Below are 16,851 nucleotides of genomic sequence, written 5' to 3'. Positions count from 1 at the left end.
TATCTTTGTATCTTGCTACAGAGTAATTATATTCGATGGAAACTACTTTGTGTGGATCATACTGTCTGGTCTGCACAACATAACGCCCAAAGGCTGGATGCCATGCCACCCCTCCCTCAGGAACAACATAGGGAGCTAATCTGAATTACTTTGGAGAAAAGTTTAATCTCCCTTAACTACTCATTATATGCTTATGATGGTAGTTAATTCCTGCATCGTCATTTTGAGAAAATTTTCCTTGAGCATCTTTGAGGAAATTTTCCTCGAGCGGTTCAAGAGAACTGCATTGGACCGGTGGTCTCTTTTGGCAGGAATAGTATGAGGTATTTTCATAATCTTTAGAACGATCACCCTTAAATTAGAAATGGAATTTTAAAGGGTGAATTTCCTCTTCCTCCGGTTCTCAAGGTTAGGGTGAGCATTCAATGGTCGAATCTTTGGATGTAGAGGATATATGCTCTGATTTGGCGTTTGATGCTCCTCATGTGTATACTCAATTTCCTAGACAGTTTCGCAATGAACGAAAGAGGTGTTCTCCTGGGTACGATTCAAGAGTTCTCTTCCTTCCGATGTCGTTTTGTGTGCGAACGAACCTCCGACGGAACTATCGAGATACATGGCAAACTCCCTGTCTAAATCTAAGCAGTGTTGTAACAACACATGATCGGATAAAGGTAAGTCTAGGCTGGCTTGAGTTAACAAGGAGAACCAAGCCCAAGCTGTAGCTGAGAACATCCATATGCAGAGAGACTACACGGGTTTACGGGAAAAAATCAAGACAAAACTTGCTTTTTAATTACTCTCGTTCACTATTCAATTTTCTGACGTATGGGTGTACCATTGCTTCGCAAAGGGAAAACATTTCCACTTGAAGGTGTCTTGCGCCATGTCCGCGATTGTCAAGCATGAACACAATTGCTCAAACTCACGCAGATGATGGTAGGAGTTTTCGCTTTCACGCCTTAAGAAGGATTGTTCCCGAACCATAGCTATATAAACGTAAAAACTATTTCGAGAGGCCTCTCGATCTGGCGCTATCGTGCGACGCCGGGAAAACCGTCCATCCCGCGTGAGTTGACGTGGCCTCCATCCGCGCGTCCTCGTCCCAGCCAACCCACCACGAGTCATCATCCTCATCCATTCGCGTCCGAGAAAAAGAGAGAGAGAATGAGAGAGACAGACGTGGCAGAGGTTTGCTCCCATCACACTGAAAATATATATAATAATAGTCTATTAAGTAAATAGGAACCACCTATACATCAAATAAATTTTTCTCTTCAACTACTCGTTCGATCTATGATCCGATTATACCGTTGTATTCATAACAATTAAATCTTTATAACAAGATCTCACATGATTATATTTTGATGAAAAAAATATAAATTACTTTTTATAATATATCTAAATTACTTTTAGATTTCACTAAATTACTTCTTAGACATATAAAAGTAAATTTACTTACTTTGAAAGTAATTTACATATATTATAAAAGTAACTTAATATAAAACGGAAGTAACTTGGTCATGGCATTAGAAGTAAATTCGTTGTAAGGATAAAATTATGACTCTATCTAGAAATTAAATTTAATCAGTACAGATCAGCACATGTAAGTTTAACAATTTTTAAAAGTAACTTCAATGTTAATTGGAAGTAACTTTTGCATGGTTCGGAAGTAACTCTCTATAAATCTGTTTAATCGCCGATTGTTTTTTTTCCTTTTATTTTTGTTTTTCATGTAGAATGAGAAAAGAAGATAAAACCTTTGATGGATTATAAATAACATTGATGGAATAACTAATGAGAATTAATCATGTATAAGATGTAATAGTTACTTCCTGATAACATGGAAGTTACTTTCTAACATGTAATAAATATGTAATAAATAATTTTAAATTAATAAAATGTTTGAATATATTCAATATGGATCTCATTTTGTCACATATTTTGAGTGGAGTACAATGATGCAAATAGATCTTAAAAACAATATGTAATTTAAAATATATAAGTTATTAAAGAGATTAAGAAAAGATACATATTGTTGCCTTTTTCAAGTTCAAAGTAGACACCGGATGGAGAGGCTACTACTAGCTGTGTAGTCACGTCCTATGAAAAAAAAGCATGCATTAAAGTTACTTTCTTTTTGTTATAAGTTACTTCTATAATATATATAAATTACTTTTAGGCTTTATTAAATTTACTTTTATATGTCTAAGAAGTGATACGGCCTGGCCAAGGCCATTCACATGTAATGTGATTGTTGCACATCAATGCAAGGTTAACGCTATGCTTAACTACAAATCTTATTGTTTTCATCGAGCAAGGCTGCTACTTGGCTTGTATGATTGTAGGTTAAAGCATATCGTTGTGCTTAAAGATAGAGACTTGACTCGGATTGCCACCACTACACCATGGATAAGTTCACCAAGGAGGATAAAATGGAGCAGCAAGATCGGACCAGTGCAAAAGCAAGATCAGCTCAGAACGGACCAGTCCAGTGCAAAACGGGCCAGTGAAATAAACACTCATAACTTTTTATTCTCAAAAGTTATGAAGGTGAATGAGCATATTATAGAAAGCTTATTGAGTCTAGTTTCACACCCAACAAACCGTTCGTCATTTGAATTTCCCACTAAAGAGTTATGGCCAGATTAGTGGACACTGCTCTGAAGGCCAACAGTCTGCAAGACGTTCAACTTCCCATGCAAAACTGTATCAATCGACAATATTTCGTAGTGCATTATGCACATGGTGTGAAAACTTATCAAGTTACCTTTCCAATGCAATTGACCGCATGTCATTTGGACTTTCCAATAAGGAGTAATGGGTAAAACATGGAAGACTGCTCAGAAGCCAAATAGATCTCGGGAATTCACTTATTGTGACTTTTGAGCTAACCTATGTCCAGTAAACTCCCAAGACTTTTCATTCCCATCTAGGGGGGTTGTTCCTAGTATAAATATCCCTTATGTTTTATCATTTGGGAGCTTTTTGATAATCGAAATATAAACCCCTTTGTTCAGCTGTGTGCTAACAAACACCGAGAGACCGAGATCTCTACCCCTTTGCTCTTGTGATTTCCTCGTGGGATTACATAGGCGGCTGCTTCATCGGCACCCAATCCATGCTCCTGATACTTCGTGTGCAGGCTGCGTAGGATGGTTCTTTGAGAGTGTGATTGGGCGAATCCTTGGTTCAGGCTGCCGTATAGAGACGGTGGTTGGCTCCTTGTGCGTGTCGTCAGGTTGCACTAGTTATCCGGCTACTCGCAGCTAGTTATCTTGTCTGATTTTCAGCTAGTTATCTTGTTCAAGATCCTACGTCGTGAAGATCGGGACAACATCTGTATCAAGAAGTAACTTAGTGAAATCTAAAAGTAATTTAGATATCTTATAAAATTAATTTACAATTTTTCATCATAATATAATCATGTGAGATCTTGTTATAAAGATTTAATTGTTACAAACACAACGATGTAATCAGATCATAGATCGGATGAGTAGTTTAAGAGAAAATTTTATTTGAAGTATAGGTGGATAGGATCTCTCATAGATGAAGTGGTAGCTAGTTTAGACAAACCAGCTACCACTAGTTGTGTAGTCACGTCCATATATAAAACCAGGACATAGTTTATAGCCAGATGAACGGATTGGTTTTGAAGAATAAGGTGGCTCACAGAACTCGCCCTTTGGAGCAGAAGGGTTTTGAATAGATAGGTGCACCATGATAGATAAGAAGGGAAATGAATAAAAGAAAAGAAAAGAAAAGATACGATGATTAACCAGGTTCGGAAATGATACAACAACCGTTCCCCGGCAATGGTGCCAGAAATGTTTGTTGGTAATTGTTACAATCACTGATTAATCCGCAAGCGCATGGATACCGTTGTAGTACTTCAACTTAGATTATTCCAAGGATATCGAATTATATGTACATCTAGGAACATGATTCTATTCAAGGATACCAACTAACTAATTATATGCTTAGGCTAGAGAGGATTCGTATGCTTTAATTAATTAGACTAAAGTTAAAGATAAAACCCTATCAATTGCTTTGGGCACCGGCTCTCACCTGGTCTGTAGCTCTATGATGTATCTAAACATGGTGGGATACAAAGGACGGACAAAACTATCATCACTGCTGCCTACCTCACTTTTCATGGAGCACACAACAAACGAAGATAACCGCTAACCTAGACACCATGCCTAAGGTATTGATTACAACTCTAGCCTTACACAGGAATTTCCTTCTTCATCCAGAGTCCTAGTACTAAAGTGCTCAATATAATAAATACTAAGCGACAAACCCACAACGATGGGAATATATCTCACTTAATTAAGTAAATTAAATACTGAAAGGAAATCTCGAATACTTACTTTATGAAAGAAGCATCAGCCGACGTACGAGAAAGTGGAGAGTGCTGATAGCTCCGGCACTCCTCTGGACCTTCCCCTTACTCTCTACCTATTTTCTCCACACTACTAAAATGATGCTTAAAATATGAAAGTGAGTTGTACCCCACTTTGTTGTGTAAATTGAAAGTGAGAGTTTCTCCTCCTTTTATAGATTCATATGGCAGTTGGAATGACGCTTATGGAGGTTGGTTAACCCATAACCATCATTGAGAGGTGATCCAGAGCCTATACATGTAAAGTGGACATGAGCGGGTGTTGATGTGAAAACACGGCGGCCTGGGAGATCTGCTTAACTCTAGTGCAGGTCCAAGGCTAGCCTCGAGTGTGTCAAGGGCGTGCCAGCTGATTTGATCCTGCAATCAGCAAGAAACGAGAAAAGTAAAAGGGTGGCGATGCACCGAAGTTGTATTGGAGTTGCTCCCGTATTACAATGCTATGGGGATCATATTTATACCCCGAGTACAAACTTACTTCATTATGGACACGACTCAAACCTTTCTAAACGTAAGATACAAACAAGACCATATACGACGGTCTCTTGCCAAATCTCTAACAAACCAACTCAATATCCTAATCAATAGATATAATTGCCTTAATCGAGCTCTATCTCTTATTGGCAATGACGGTTATCCCAATCTAGGCCCATGTCGTGCCTAAGTCATATTATATCGGCAGCATAGGCCATCGGCTGCATCGGCCATCAGCTTCATCAAGCATCGACCCACTTAATACTCTGTTTCAGCCGATATGGTATCCAGCCGATGTGCAGTCCGACTCTAAGTTTGGTTCGATTCAACACCAAATCCGTTTCGATATCCCTCCTTTTCCGAATGTGATGCCAAATTCTGTTGTTAACACATGCCCCCCAATTCCGCTATATTATATAATGCGGCGGAATTCGCTCTGGTCGAACCCGCGAAACTCTAGGGTTTTATATTTTGACTGTTGATCTTATAAGCAAAGGCCCACTGTTTCAAATCCCTCTTTCTCTAGTTAAGTCTTTCACAACTTCCTCTATTGCACAATCTCTATTATCTTCAGCGATTCCTCCGGTGACCCAAACTCCCGGTGACAAACCCCTTTGCTTCATTAGCTCAAACTTCTAACAATGGCAACCACTTCCGACATCCCCGAGGTAAATTCCTTTTGTCATCAATATCTTTCGTGTAAAGCTCTTTCTTGGATCTTAGGGTTTCTTGCCCTTTTGGTTTTTTTTAGCACCTCAGATGCCAGATCTTGATTCCTGTCCTTCATGCCGAAACTCGTTGGTCCTATGGGTGATCCAAATCCCACAATATTTATCAGCGCCGAGACGAACAAAATCCCATTCAAAGAATCAAAACCAGAGTTCGACCATTGGCCAAATGTTTTTAGGTCCTGGCCCTCAAAGCTTGACGAATGGGAAGATTAGTTTAAAAGGATATCAACTGCCAAACGATCATCTTGGAAAAGGATGGGGATAGAACAGTGTCTTCAGCTCTTCCTAGCCAATATGCCGAAGAACGAATCTTTATTATCGGCCACTACATATTTCTGGTCTAACACCATCAATGCCATCATCTTCGGACATGGGCCGATGACACCCACCCTTTTGGATATTAAAATGTTAACGGGCTTAGACATCACCTCATTGGCTAATCCCATCAGCTTGAAAAACAAGAGCGAATACAAAATTAAAACCAAGGCTGGAGGTGGTTGGTCAGGATATATCAAAAGATGTAGAGCCATTGGACCAATTACAGATGAGGAACATATCTCTTTCCTTAACTTATGGTTGGAGAGATTCATTTTCTGTGGCACAACTTGTGGCCCTACAGCCAATTTTCTTCATCTGGCTCAAGCTATTCATGAGGAGAAGTCAATCCCTCTAGGTAAATTCCTTCTCAAGGCCGCTTATCAGATTTTGGGTCAAGCAACAGTCCGTTTGCTAATGGGTTCCCCAGTGAAACATGGAGGTCCTTGGTGGTTCATCCAATTGTGGTTAAATCTTTATGCCGTCAACTTAATCAACCATCGGACCCTCCAAGAGCTTAAATTTCCTTAATTCAAAGAAGGTAAAGACGAAAGACCTTGCATATCTTTTGGTGAAGCCGCTTATACCTTTGCTGGCTCTAACTTATTGGCTGAATTCTTTGAATTCTGGTTCAAGCATTTTTATGATGGTTTCTTAACCGACACAGTAATGTGGTACATCTATGAGGACTTTGAAGACTTTGAATGACCAAAGGACTTGAGAATGGACGACTTGAACAATGAATTTTATCCTGGACGACTTGAACAATGAATTTTATCCTGAGAACAAAAAGATCTTCATATCGGCTATTTCACCATGCATCCTTCCTACTGGAGTATCACAAGGCCAATCCACTCAAAACTCATATGAGTTTTACCACCCAATGGTAGCAGCAAGACAGTTCTGACTAGGCCAACTCCCTTTGAACCTTTATTTCTCAACCAAAATCCGGCTAGAGACACAATATCATCGGCGGAACTTATGGACAAGGTCTTGAGTATTGAAGGTCCACCTTTAGGCCCAATCGATTCAATTGTCCCAACTTCAATAATATAGCCTGATTTATGAATACTTGTGGGCAGAATGGAAAAAACATATCTTCTATCAGCCAACTGCTTTTTATCTCACAATCATCAATACTTCCATCGGTCCTCAGGTAAGCCTGAAACCCATCTTCCTCTTCTTCTACTCAAGTATTGAATCTGATGATTGGTTATATAATTTCAACCTATCTTTACCTTCCAGGATATCGATCAGCCTCCACCAAATGTCAGCAAAAGCGGTCAGCTGATTGTATATGCAGCTGTCAAAACCCTTCTGGATAATGAGTTGATTCTGGCTCCATAAACTATTGGTTTAAATTCTCCATTGGCTGATTCTTTACTTCCATACCAGGCAGTGATAGAAACTATGCCGGTTGTTCCAAAATCTAAACAAATCACAAAGAAAGTGACCTAAGTATCCCCTTCAAAGAAAAGGAAAACCAGAGCTGATGACAAGCCATCGGATGAGGAAGAGACAACCGATGTTAATCCTACAGTTTTGCCTTGATCGGTTGACGTAGCACCCCGTCATCGGCGGGTAGCTTGAAAAGTCATGGTACCTTATTCCTCCTTTAAATATCTCCGATTCCTCATTTTTCCTTTTACCAATGTCTAGGATGAAGACGATGGGACAAAATCTTCAATCCGAGCCAAATTACTCATTTCAGATGATTTAAAAGCAAATTTGCTAGATTTGGTCAATCGGCTCAATGTATCTCTTGATGCATTAGTTGTAGATTGTGAGCCAGTTTGGTCTAAATTCAATGCTATCCAAGCTCTTATTTCTAAAGACCTAGCTGATGTTATCTCTCCAGCAGCACATCTTGATCAATATAACTTAAAACTCCAACGGGCACAACAAAGGTTGATAGATCGGCAGGAAAGGCAATCCTTGGAAGCGACCGTCACCTCCAGCCGACAGCAGATTTTGGATTACAAAAGCAAGCTGGACAAATTAATCGTTGGTCCAGAATCTTCTCAAAAAAAGCTTGACAAGCTCAAACAAAAGGAATCCGAACTCCTAGCACAACTGGAGCAGATTCGGCAAGAGATGGCATCGGAGCAACAATCAAATATCATTGAATTTAAAAGCTATCGAAGAGCAAAGATAAAAATAAAGGCATCGATCAAATATCTTGCAGGCCTGACAAGAGCAATGAAGCCGATCCCAGGGACCGATGCCGAAGACCGCAGAACTATTGAATAAATCAACAACCTTCGTCTTCGTGCTATTGAAGCTATCCACAACTTCCTGGGAATGTAACTGGCTTGAAAAAGTCCATTAAACTCTGAATATTTACTTGCAGTTTGTAATATATCTGTGTATCGGCCATCTAACCAAAAAAATCCTTTTGCTTCTCAATATTGAAAAAGTTTTTTAAACCCACATATTTTCTGTCTGATATCTGGATATATGCCCCCAATTTTGTAATATGAGGAGTTATGTTACAAAATTGCTCTAAGGACGATAATTCATATCGGCCATCAATAGACGATGTATCAAACATCGGCCACATCATACATCAGCTAAACAACCGATTATTAATTAATCCAAACACTTGGATAATATTTCTTCAGATATTTTCCATTAAGTGCTTTTCCATAAAACTCTGCATCAAAACCTTCAAGCAGATAGGCATTCTTAGGCACATATCGATGGATACGAAAAGGACCTTCCCAATTAGGTGACCATTTGTTGAAATTATTATCCCTTGTTCCTATCGGCAATTATTATTTGTGCTCTGAGAATTCCACTAAAACTTGATTACACATTTTAGGCCTCGAGAAAAAATATATATAAAAAATTCTCCAAGCCTCCTTTGATTTTTAGGTTGTATATTTTTAAGGTTGGAGGGTTGACACCCATTTTTACTTTTTCTAGGAATAATTTAAATGATGCTTTTTACGGTGAATTCGGGATGTGACAAGGAGCAAGAAGGAATATAAAAAGGCGACAATCTTTAGTCCCTAAAGATCTAAATAATCTTTAGTCCTGGTTGGTATTACCAACCTAAATAATAGGTATCTTTAGTTCTAGTTGGTATTACAAACTGGGACTAAAGATCCCCTGCCCCCTGACAGGCCTTGTCAGGGGATGGACCAGGAATAAAGATGATCTTCACATAGTCCCATTGGAGTTTTTTAGTCCCAGTTCTTATTGGAACCAGGGTAATGTGGTTTTCGGTCGACCCAGCAAAGATTGGTTCTCCAGTAGTGCTTGCTTTAACCCTTCCAGAGTTGATTCGAAGTTCTCGCCAAAACCAGGAGTTCAATCATATAAGCCCTCAAGTCTAGACTAATTAGAAGGTTTGAGCCTATAGCAAAATAGTAGAGTCGGTTCATTGTATAGCTTCTGCTGCAATAGTTAGCCACAATTATGTAAATGCTCTTGTATTTTATGCAATAAAATCTCTTTTGGAGCCCTTGTTTAAATGTATGGAATGGTGATCCAGATATTATTGAACATGTATTAATCTATTCATCTAGGGCTTGATACAGACATGCAGACAAGTTAGTTACCGAAAGCTAATTTTGGGACCCGACATTTGTATATAACTAAGATGTAACTTTTAGAGAAAACCGTCTTACATCAGCGGTAACACACTCTTAGCATTAACGAGGGTACAGCCGTACAGGGTTCATCAATGAAAAGGAAAAAGATGTGCATGCAAATTAAAGACCGTGTCTACCCCTGTGTCTGCCGTGCCATCGCGCGCGCTGAGCCCGCTGCTCTTCGCCCGCGAACGTCAAAGAAACGAAAGCATGCACGAATCATGAGGTTAATCTAACGGCTGAAAAATTGACAAATTTGAAGCGAAAATTAACAATCTATCATTTATAGCAAAACCGTAAACCGAATTAATCGTGCGTGCATCTTCGGTGCAATTGCAAAGAATCATATGCGCATAACACAAATCGTGACAAACTAAACTGCTTTACATGACTAGTGCACATGGAAAAGTTGCACACGTGCACGCTACACCAAATGAAAGGCTTGGCCAACAACAATATATAATTAATTAGCATCACTGCACAAGTAAAGCAAGCCTTGTAGCTAGCTAGGCGATTGCACGTACGTTAATTGGTGGACTGGCCGCCATATCCGATCCCTTTGCGCGTGGTCGGGAAGACGAGGAAGACGGTGGTGGACAGGAAGCCGGCGCCGAGGGGAAGGTTGGTGAGCAGCTGCTTCACGTTGTCGCCGGCCTCGGGGAAGTAGCAGCTCTGCACGGCGGTGCTGCTGAACGCCACGGTCATGAAGACCAACGCCGTGAACACCGCGTGCACGTAGTCCACCCACCGTATCCTCAGCCTGCGGAGGTCCTTGAACACCTCCCTCCGCCGCCGCTGGTCGTCGTCGTCGCCGTCGCTGCTGCTGCCAGCGTCGTAGTTGAACACGAGGAAACCCTTGGCCGTCGCCACGCCGTAGTAGAGCTTCCCGTCTCCACCGACGAAGCTGTCGGTGAAGGAGAAGAAGATGCAGGAGAGGACGCACAGGTAGAGGAGCGCCGCGGTGAGGTACCGGTTGGACGTGAGGCACGCGCCGCGGTTGGTGAACGACGGTGACAGCGACTGGAACGCCAGCACCGTGCCCGTCGGCAGGAGCTTCGCGAGGTTCGCTACACTGGACAGCGTCTTGTCCATGGCCGTCGTCGGCGGCGGTGGTGGAGAGGAGGAGGACCCGGCCTTCACCGGCCGCTGCGGGGTGGGGGTGGTGCTGCCGCCGCCGCCACGGAAGGGGCTCGACGTGCCGGGGCTATCCCGGATCCCATCGCTCGTGGCAGTGGCGGTGGCGGCGACGGTGGCCTGCTGTCCAATCGGTATCTGGACATCGCCGCCCGTCGTCGTCGTAGCTGCCGTGGCCATCGTTGCGGTTGTACGTGAGTTTATTTGCGAGCTAAGGATAAACACTAGTACTACCGTACTACTACTAATAATGATGCTTTACTTCAGAAAAAAAACAGCGTAATACTTTCTAGTTATAAATATTTGACGCTTATGAAAAGATTAAGTCAAAATTAAAAAATTTCGACAATCAATTTTATTTGCAACAACTTTATGACATATTATGATAATACTTTCGAGATAAATCATATAACTATTTTTTTCAGAAGAACTAAATATTTGTGATTATTGATGGTTGGAACTTCCCAAGTTTGACCAAATTTCCTATCCTAAGCACCAGATATTTATTTATGATTGTAAGGAGCATGTATATAATAGTAATTGTCAAAGTTATATATTCTGAGTATATAGAATAAATTGAGCATATACCATTTCTCCTCACTGTTGTTCCTTCTTTCTTTTGGTCAACCCCGAGTTTCTTTGATTTGTATTCTCAGGATTTTTTTTAATGCAATGGCAGGATTAGCTTGCTTCCAAGAAAACGTTTATGCCGTAATCTGGATCATATGACTAACTAGAGTATAACACACACCGCATTCCTTCGTTTTTTTTAAAAAAAAGTCAATTAATTTGCGTTGATGTCCTGTACACTTCTTTGATTGATCAATTTTTCTAGGAGATCGATCAATTCGTTATACGTCAGCGTTAGACCTGGCCAAATGGGCCGTGCCAAGCCGGGCCGGCCCGAGCACGGCAGTACTGTAGCCGGCCCATGCCCGGCACGGCACGCCAGCCTGTGGGCCGTGCCGGCACGGCCCGTTATCCCGTGCCGTGTTTGGGCCGATGCCTCAGCCCGTGGGCTGGCACGGCACGGCACGTTTACTGTAGCATGCCGGCACGGCACGGCCCAGGCATGGCACGGCCCACCGGCCCATTTATTTTTCCTACGATTTTCTAATTTTTCCCATATATTTCTCATATTTTTTATTTTTTTTCCACATTTTATCCTATTTGTACCATATATTTTATGATATATTTCCTAAATTTTCCTCACATTTATCCTATATTTATCATTTTTTCCTTTATATTATGTTTTTTCTGCCTTTTTTCTTTTTTTCCCCTCAAATTTCAATTTTTATGGGCCACATGTACTAGTGGGCCGGCTACCAGCCCACGTGCCACTACAGTAGCCGTGCCGGCCCGGCACGGCCCAGCACCTTCTTGGGCCGTGCTTGGGCCGTGGCCTTGGCACGTGGGCCGGCACGGCACGGCCCGCTACAGGAGCCGTGCCTAACGGGCTGTGCCCTAGTGGGCCGTGCCGTCGGCATGCCGTGCCGTGCTGGGCCGGGCCGCCCGTTTGGCCTGCTATAGTCAGCGTTCGGAGAGCGACGTGCTATGACGACGATGAACAGCGCCTGCAGAGGGGACACGACAAGAGTTAATTAAGGCCTTAGTTTCCAACTTTTCCTTCAAACCTTCAACTTTTTCATCACATCAAAAACTTTCTTACTCACACCAACTTTCAACTTTTTTCTTTAAACTTTCAATTTCAGTTAAACTTTCAATTTCGGTGTGAAACTAAACACAGCCTAAGAAAGAATAGAGGACGTTGACCAATTAATAGCCGGCCATGAATTGATTGAATTCTGAGCACAAATTACTCTATCATTCCCACAATATAGCAATATAGCAACGTAGGACTACCAAGATTGGAGACTATACCGAGTGTGAGCTGAAAAATTACGGGGTGTTTATCTAGCACCAGGTAACTTGCGGGGTGTTTAGGTGGAACACTACGTAACTAATGTTGTTACGGAGCGTACCTATTGAACACCCGGGAACAACTAAAGATTAGGACGTGACTCCCCGTCGGGCGCCTGATGGGAGCCGATTAAAATCGGGCCCTGATGTCAGCGCCCGATTTACGTGTAAAAACTATTTTAAACTGATTTTTCTCTTAAATTACTTATCCAAAGCTTGATCCGATTGCACCATTAAATCGTTGCAATTAAATCTTTAAAGCAAGACCACACATGGATATATTCCGACGAAATTATTTTTAGCTTATTATTGAATTATTTTTAAATGTTGCACGATGTTCCACCAGGTATATCGGAATTGTTTCACTAAGTAGATTGAAAATGTTTCACTCGTTTAAATCGAGTGTTCTTTCACCTTATATAAAAACAATGTTTTAGCAAATAGTGAAAGATTGTTTCAGTTCACTGCAACATTTGATCCATACATAATGAAACATAGTGAAAGAAGTGCTTTAAAAAGCACCTTTTTTCCTTTATTTCCAAATTATTACAAATATCAATTAATTGAGTGTTTGGATTCTTGGAGTTATCGTGTCATTAGTCTAGGGTTTACCCTTTTAACCATAGGTATTCTTTGTGGAGCAGTATGGGCTAATGAGGCGTGGGGATCCTACTGGAATTGGGATCCTATAGAAACTTGGGCATTTATTACTTGGACCATATTTGCAATTTATTTACATAGTAGAACAAATCCAAATTGGAAGGGTACGAAGTCAGCATTTGTAGCTTCCATAGGATTTCTTATAATTTGGATCTGTTATTTTGGTATCAATCTATTAGGAATAGGTTTACATAGTTATGGTTCATTTACATTACCCATCTAAATGATTACATAACATAAAACCTTAATGAAATGGAAAAAACTTCCATTTTTGTGTTTGATTTGAGAACCCCTTGAACGCCTTCTCAAAGGGTTCTCAAAAATTCGAGATAGATCTAATTAGACTCTTTTACTTTTTTCTGAATTTTTTAGTATTTCCACTATGGAATATAGAGCGGACTAGTAGAAGAAAAAAAAATCCTATTTAGGATAATAATTGGATAACAGAGCCTCTACCCTGTCAACGGATAGCGAGAGAACAAAATCTGGATAAATACCGATTCCTATTACTGGTAAAAAGATACAGATTAAAAGAAAGAGTTCTCGCGGGCCGGAATCCTCAAAATTTTCGTTTGGAACATGAAATAGCTTGTATCCATAGAACATCTGTCGTAACATAGATAATAAATAAATAGGAGTTAATATCATTCCAATTGCCATTACAAAAGTAATTAGCATTTTTGGCATTAACAGAAATTTTGGACTAGTAATTAGTCCAAAAAATACTACTAATTCCGCAACAAAACCACTCATTCCTGGTAAGGCAAGAGAAGCCATTGAAAAGCTACTAAACATGGTAAAAATTTTTGGCATTGGGATAGTTACCCCTCCCAGTTCTTCGAGATAAACAAGGCGCATTCTATCACAAGCCGTTCCCGCTAAGAAAAAAAGTGTAGCCCCAATAAATCCATGGGATAATATTTGTAAAATAGCTCCATTGAGTCCAATGTTGGTTATGGAACCAATTCCTATAATAATGAAACCCATGTGAGAGACGGAGGAGTAGGCTATTCTTTTTTTGAAATTGCGTTGGCCAAGAGAAGTTGAAGCTGCATAGATTATTTGCATCGCTCCTATTATTACTAACCAAGGGGAAAATAGATAATGAGCATGAGGTAACAATTCCATATTGATCCGAATCAATCCGTATGCTCCCATCTTTAATAGGATTCCCGCTAAAAGCATACATGTACTGTAATGCGCTTCCCCATGGGTATCTGGTAACCACGTATGTAGGGGTATAATCGGCAATTTGACAGCATAAGCAATAAAGAAGCCAAAATAAAAGAGTATTTCCAATGTTGCAGGGTATGATTGATTAATTAATCTTTCCAAATCTAATCTTGGTTCGTTGGAACCGTATAAGCCCATACCTAGAACTCCGATTAAGAAAAAAATGGAACCACCTGCAGTATACAAAATAAACTTTGTAGCTGAATAGAGACGCCTCTTCCCCCCCCCCCACATGGATAAAAGTAAGTAAACAGGAATTAATTCTAACTCCCACATGATAAAAAAAAGTAAAAGGTCTCGCGAAGAAAATAATCCTATTTGACCGCTATACATTGCTAGCATCAGGAAATAGAATAATCGGGAATTCCGGGTAACTGGCCAAGCTGCTAAAGTAGCTAAAGTAGTCATAAATCCTGTCAATAAAATAGATCCTAATGAAAGTCCATCGATTCCCAATCTCCAGTGGAAATTGAAGACATCTATCCATTTAGAATCCTCTTTTAATTGGATTAAGGGATCCTCCAATTGGAAATGATAACAGAATGCATAAGTCATTAGAAGGAATTCTAATAAACAAATAGACATAGTATACCACCTAACGATTTTGTTTCCCCTATGAGGTAAAAAGAAAATTAATGAACTCGCAAATATCGGCAAAACAACAAGTATTGTTAACCAAGGAAAAGAACTCATGATAAAGTGATAAAGACAAGATACGTTTTGACCAGAAAAGCCCGTGCTCGATTATTTTGAGCACAGGCTTCTTCGGTAAAGAGGAATCAGACGATTCAAGTGGAATTTTTTGTAACGTATCAATAAGATAGAGCCATGCTGCGGGTTGTCTCAGGTCCTAAATAAACGCGGACACTTAAAAAATCTGTTGGGCAGGCGGATTCGCATCTCTTACAACCCACACAATCTTCGGTTCTTGGCGCGGAAGCAATTTGCTTGGCTTTACATCCATCCCAAGGTATCATTTCTAATACATCTGTTGGACAAGCTCGTACACATTGAGTGCATCCTATACATGTATCATAAATTTTTACGGAATGTGACATTGGATCTATAAATTTTCCTTTTCAACATAAAAATTTTCGATCTGGTCAAAATGAAATTAGTACTATATCAATCAAATGTATTGTAGACACCAGACGAAGCAATGGTTTATCCAAACTTCAACAAATAATGCAATATATTTCTTAATCCGTTTGTGAGAAAGCATGAAAAGAGCCAAGAGACTTTAATTTTGGGCTTCAACAATCATAATTATACGAATTGTATATACGAATTCGAATTAGCCAATAAATTGGCTATCGTCTTTTCAATATAAATTATTGCAATATTCAAATTGCAATATCAATGAATTGCAAAAATTCAACTAAGTAAAAAAGAATACTATGGAATAACCTACTCAAAAAATAGATATTCTCAAATAATAAATAGTATTCATGTTAATATTTCATATTATTATTATATGTGTCCCTTTGTTTAGAAGATTCTATGTCTAATTATTCAAAAAATTAGATTGATTGATACGAGTTGATTTCCTATTACGATGGATGGAAGAAAGAATGGATAATCCAATAGCTGCTTCAGCAGCCGCAAGGGCTATAACAAAAATTGCGAAAATGTCTCCTTTTAATTGGCGGCTATCAAATAGATCAGAAAATGTTACGAGATTTAGATTAATTGAATTCAGTATAAGTTCAAGGCATATTAGAGCTCTAACCATGTTTCGGCTTGTGATCAATCCATAGATACCAATCGAAAATAAATAGACACTCAAAAAAAGTACATGCTCAAACATCATTAACTAACTCCTTATCAATCTCGATTCATTTCAATATGGGGACAAGAATTGAACCGATTGAATTAATTAGAATAGAACAATTACACAACAAAAGAGAAAAGAAGGTATTTGTTGGCAGTAGATGGGTTTTACTAAATCAAAATTGTGGTTCTTTAGTGATTTATTTTAGATTTGAAATTCTTATAATTTTGACTCATTCTAAGTATTTCTTATTGCCGAGCCATAGTAATTGCACCTATTAAAGAAACTAGAAGAATTATGGAAATGAGTTCAAATGGAAGATAAAAATCGGTTGCTAAATGAATCCCAATTTGTTGAACGTTATTTATGAGACCCTGTTCTACTATTTGGTTTGATCTTGTAGTCCAAAGAATTCCATACCATGACGTATCTGGGATAGTAGTCATTAGTGAAAAAGGAATAGTTATACAAACGAGTGAAGTGAACCCATCTCCAATAGTCCAAAAATTCTTATCTTTAGACCATTCTGAGCCATTTACGAACATTACGGCAAATATGATCAAGACATTTATAGCTCCCACATAAATAAGAAGTTGTGCCACAGCTACAAAG

General features: G+C 39.7%; 1 protein-coding gene across 1 annotated transcript; it reads right to left on the bottom strand.

Annotated features, from left to right (window-relative positions):
• Nucleotides 1–9,849: 9,849 nt before the first annotated feature.
• LOC4342992 (protein DMP5) lies at nt 9,850–10,874 on the bottom strand. The gene has a single exon (XM_026026835.2). The coding sequence runs from the start codon at nt 10,833–10,835 to the stop codon at nt 10,047–10,049; it is 789 nt and encodes a 262-aa protein (XP_025882620.1). The 5' UTR covers nt 10,836–10,874; the 3' UTR covers nt 9,850–10,046.
• Between the last annotated feature and the right edge of the window lie 5,977 nt (nt 10,875–16,851).

This window comes from Oryza sativa, chromosome 7, assembly GCF_034140825.1.
Source record: "Oryza sativa Japonica Group chromosome 7, ASM3414082v1".
NCBI classification, from domain to species: domain Eukaryota; kingdom Viridiplantae; phylum Streptophyta; class Magnoliopsida; order Poales; family Poaceae; genus Oryza; species Oryza sativa.
Note: the sequence above shows the minus strand (reverse complement) of the source record. Positions and strands in the feature narration are given on the sequence as shown.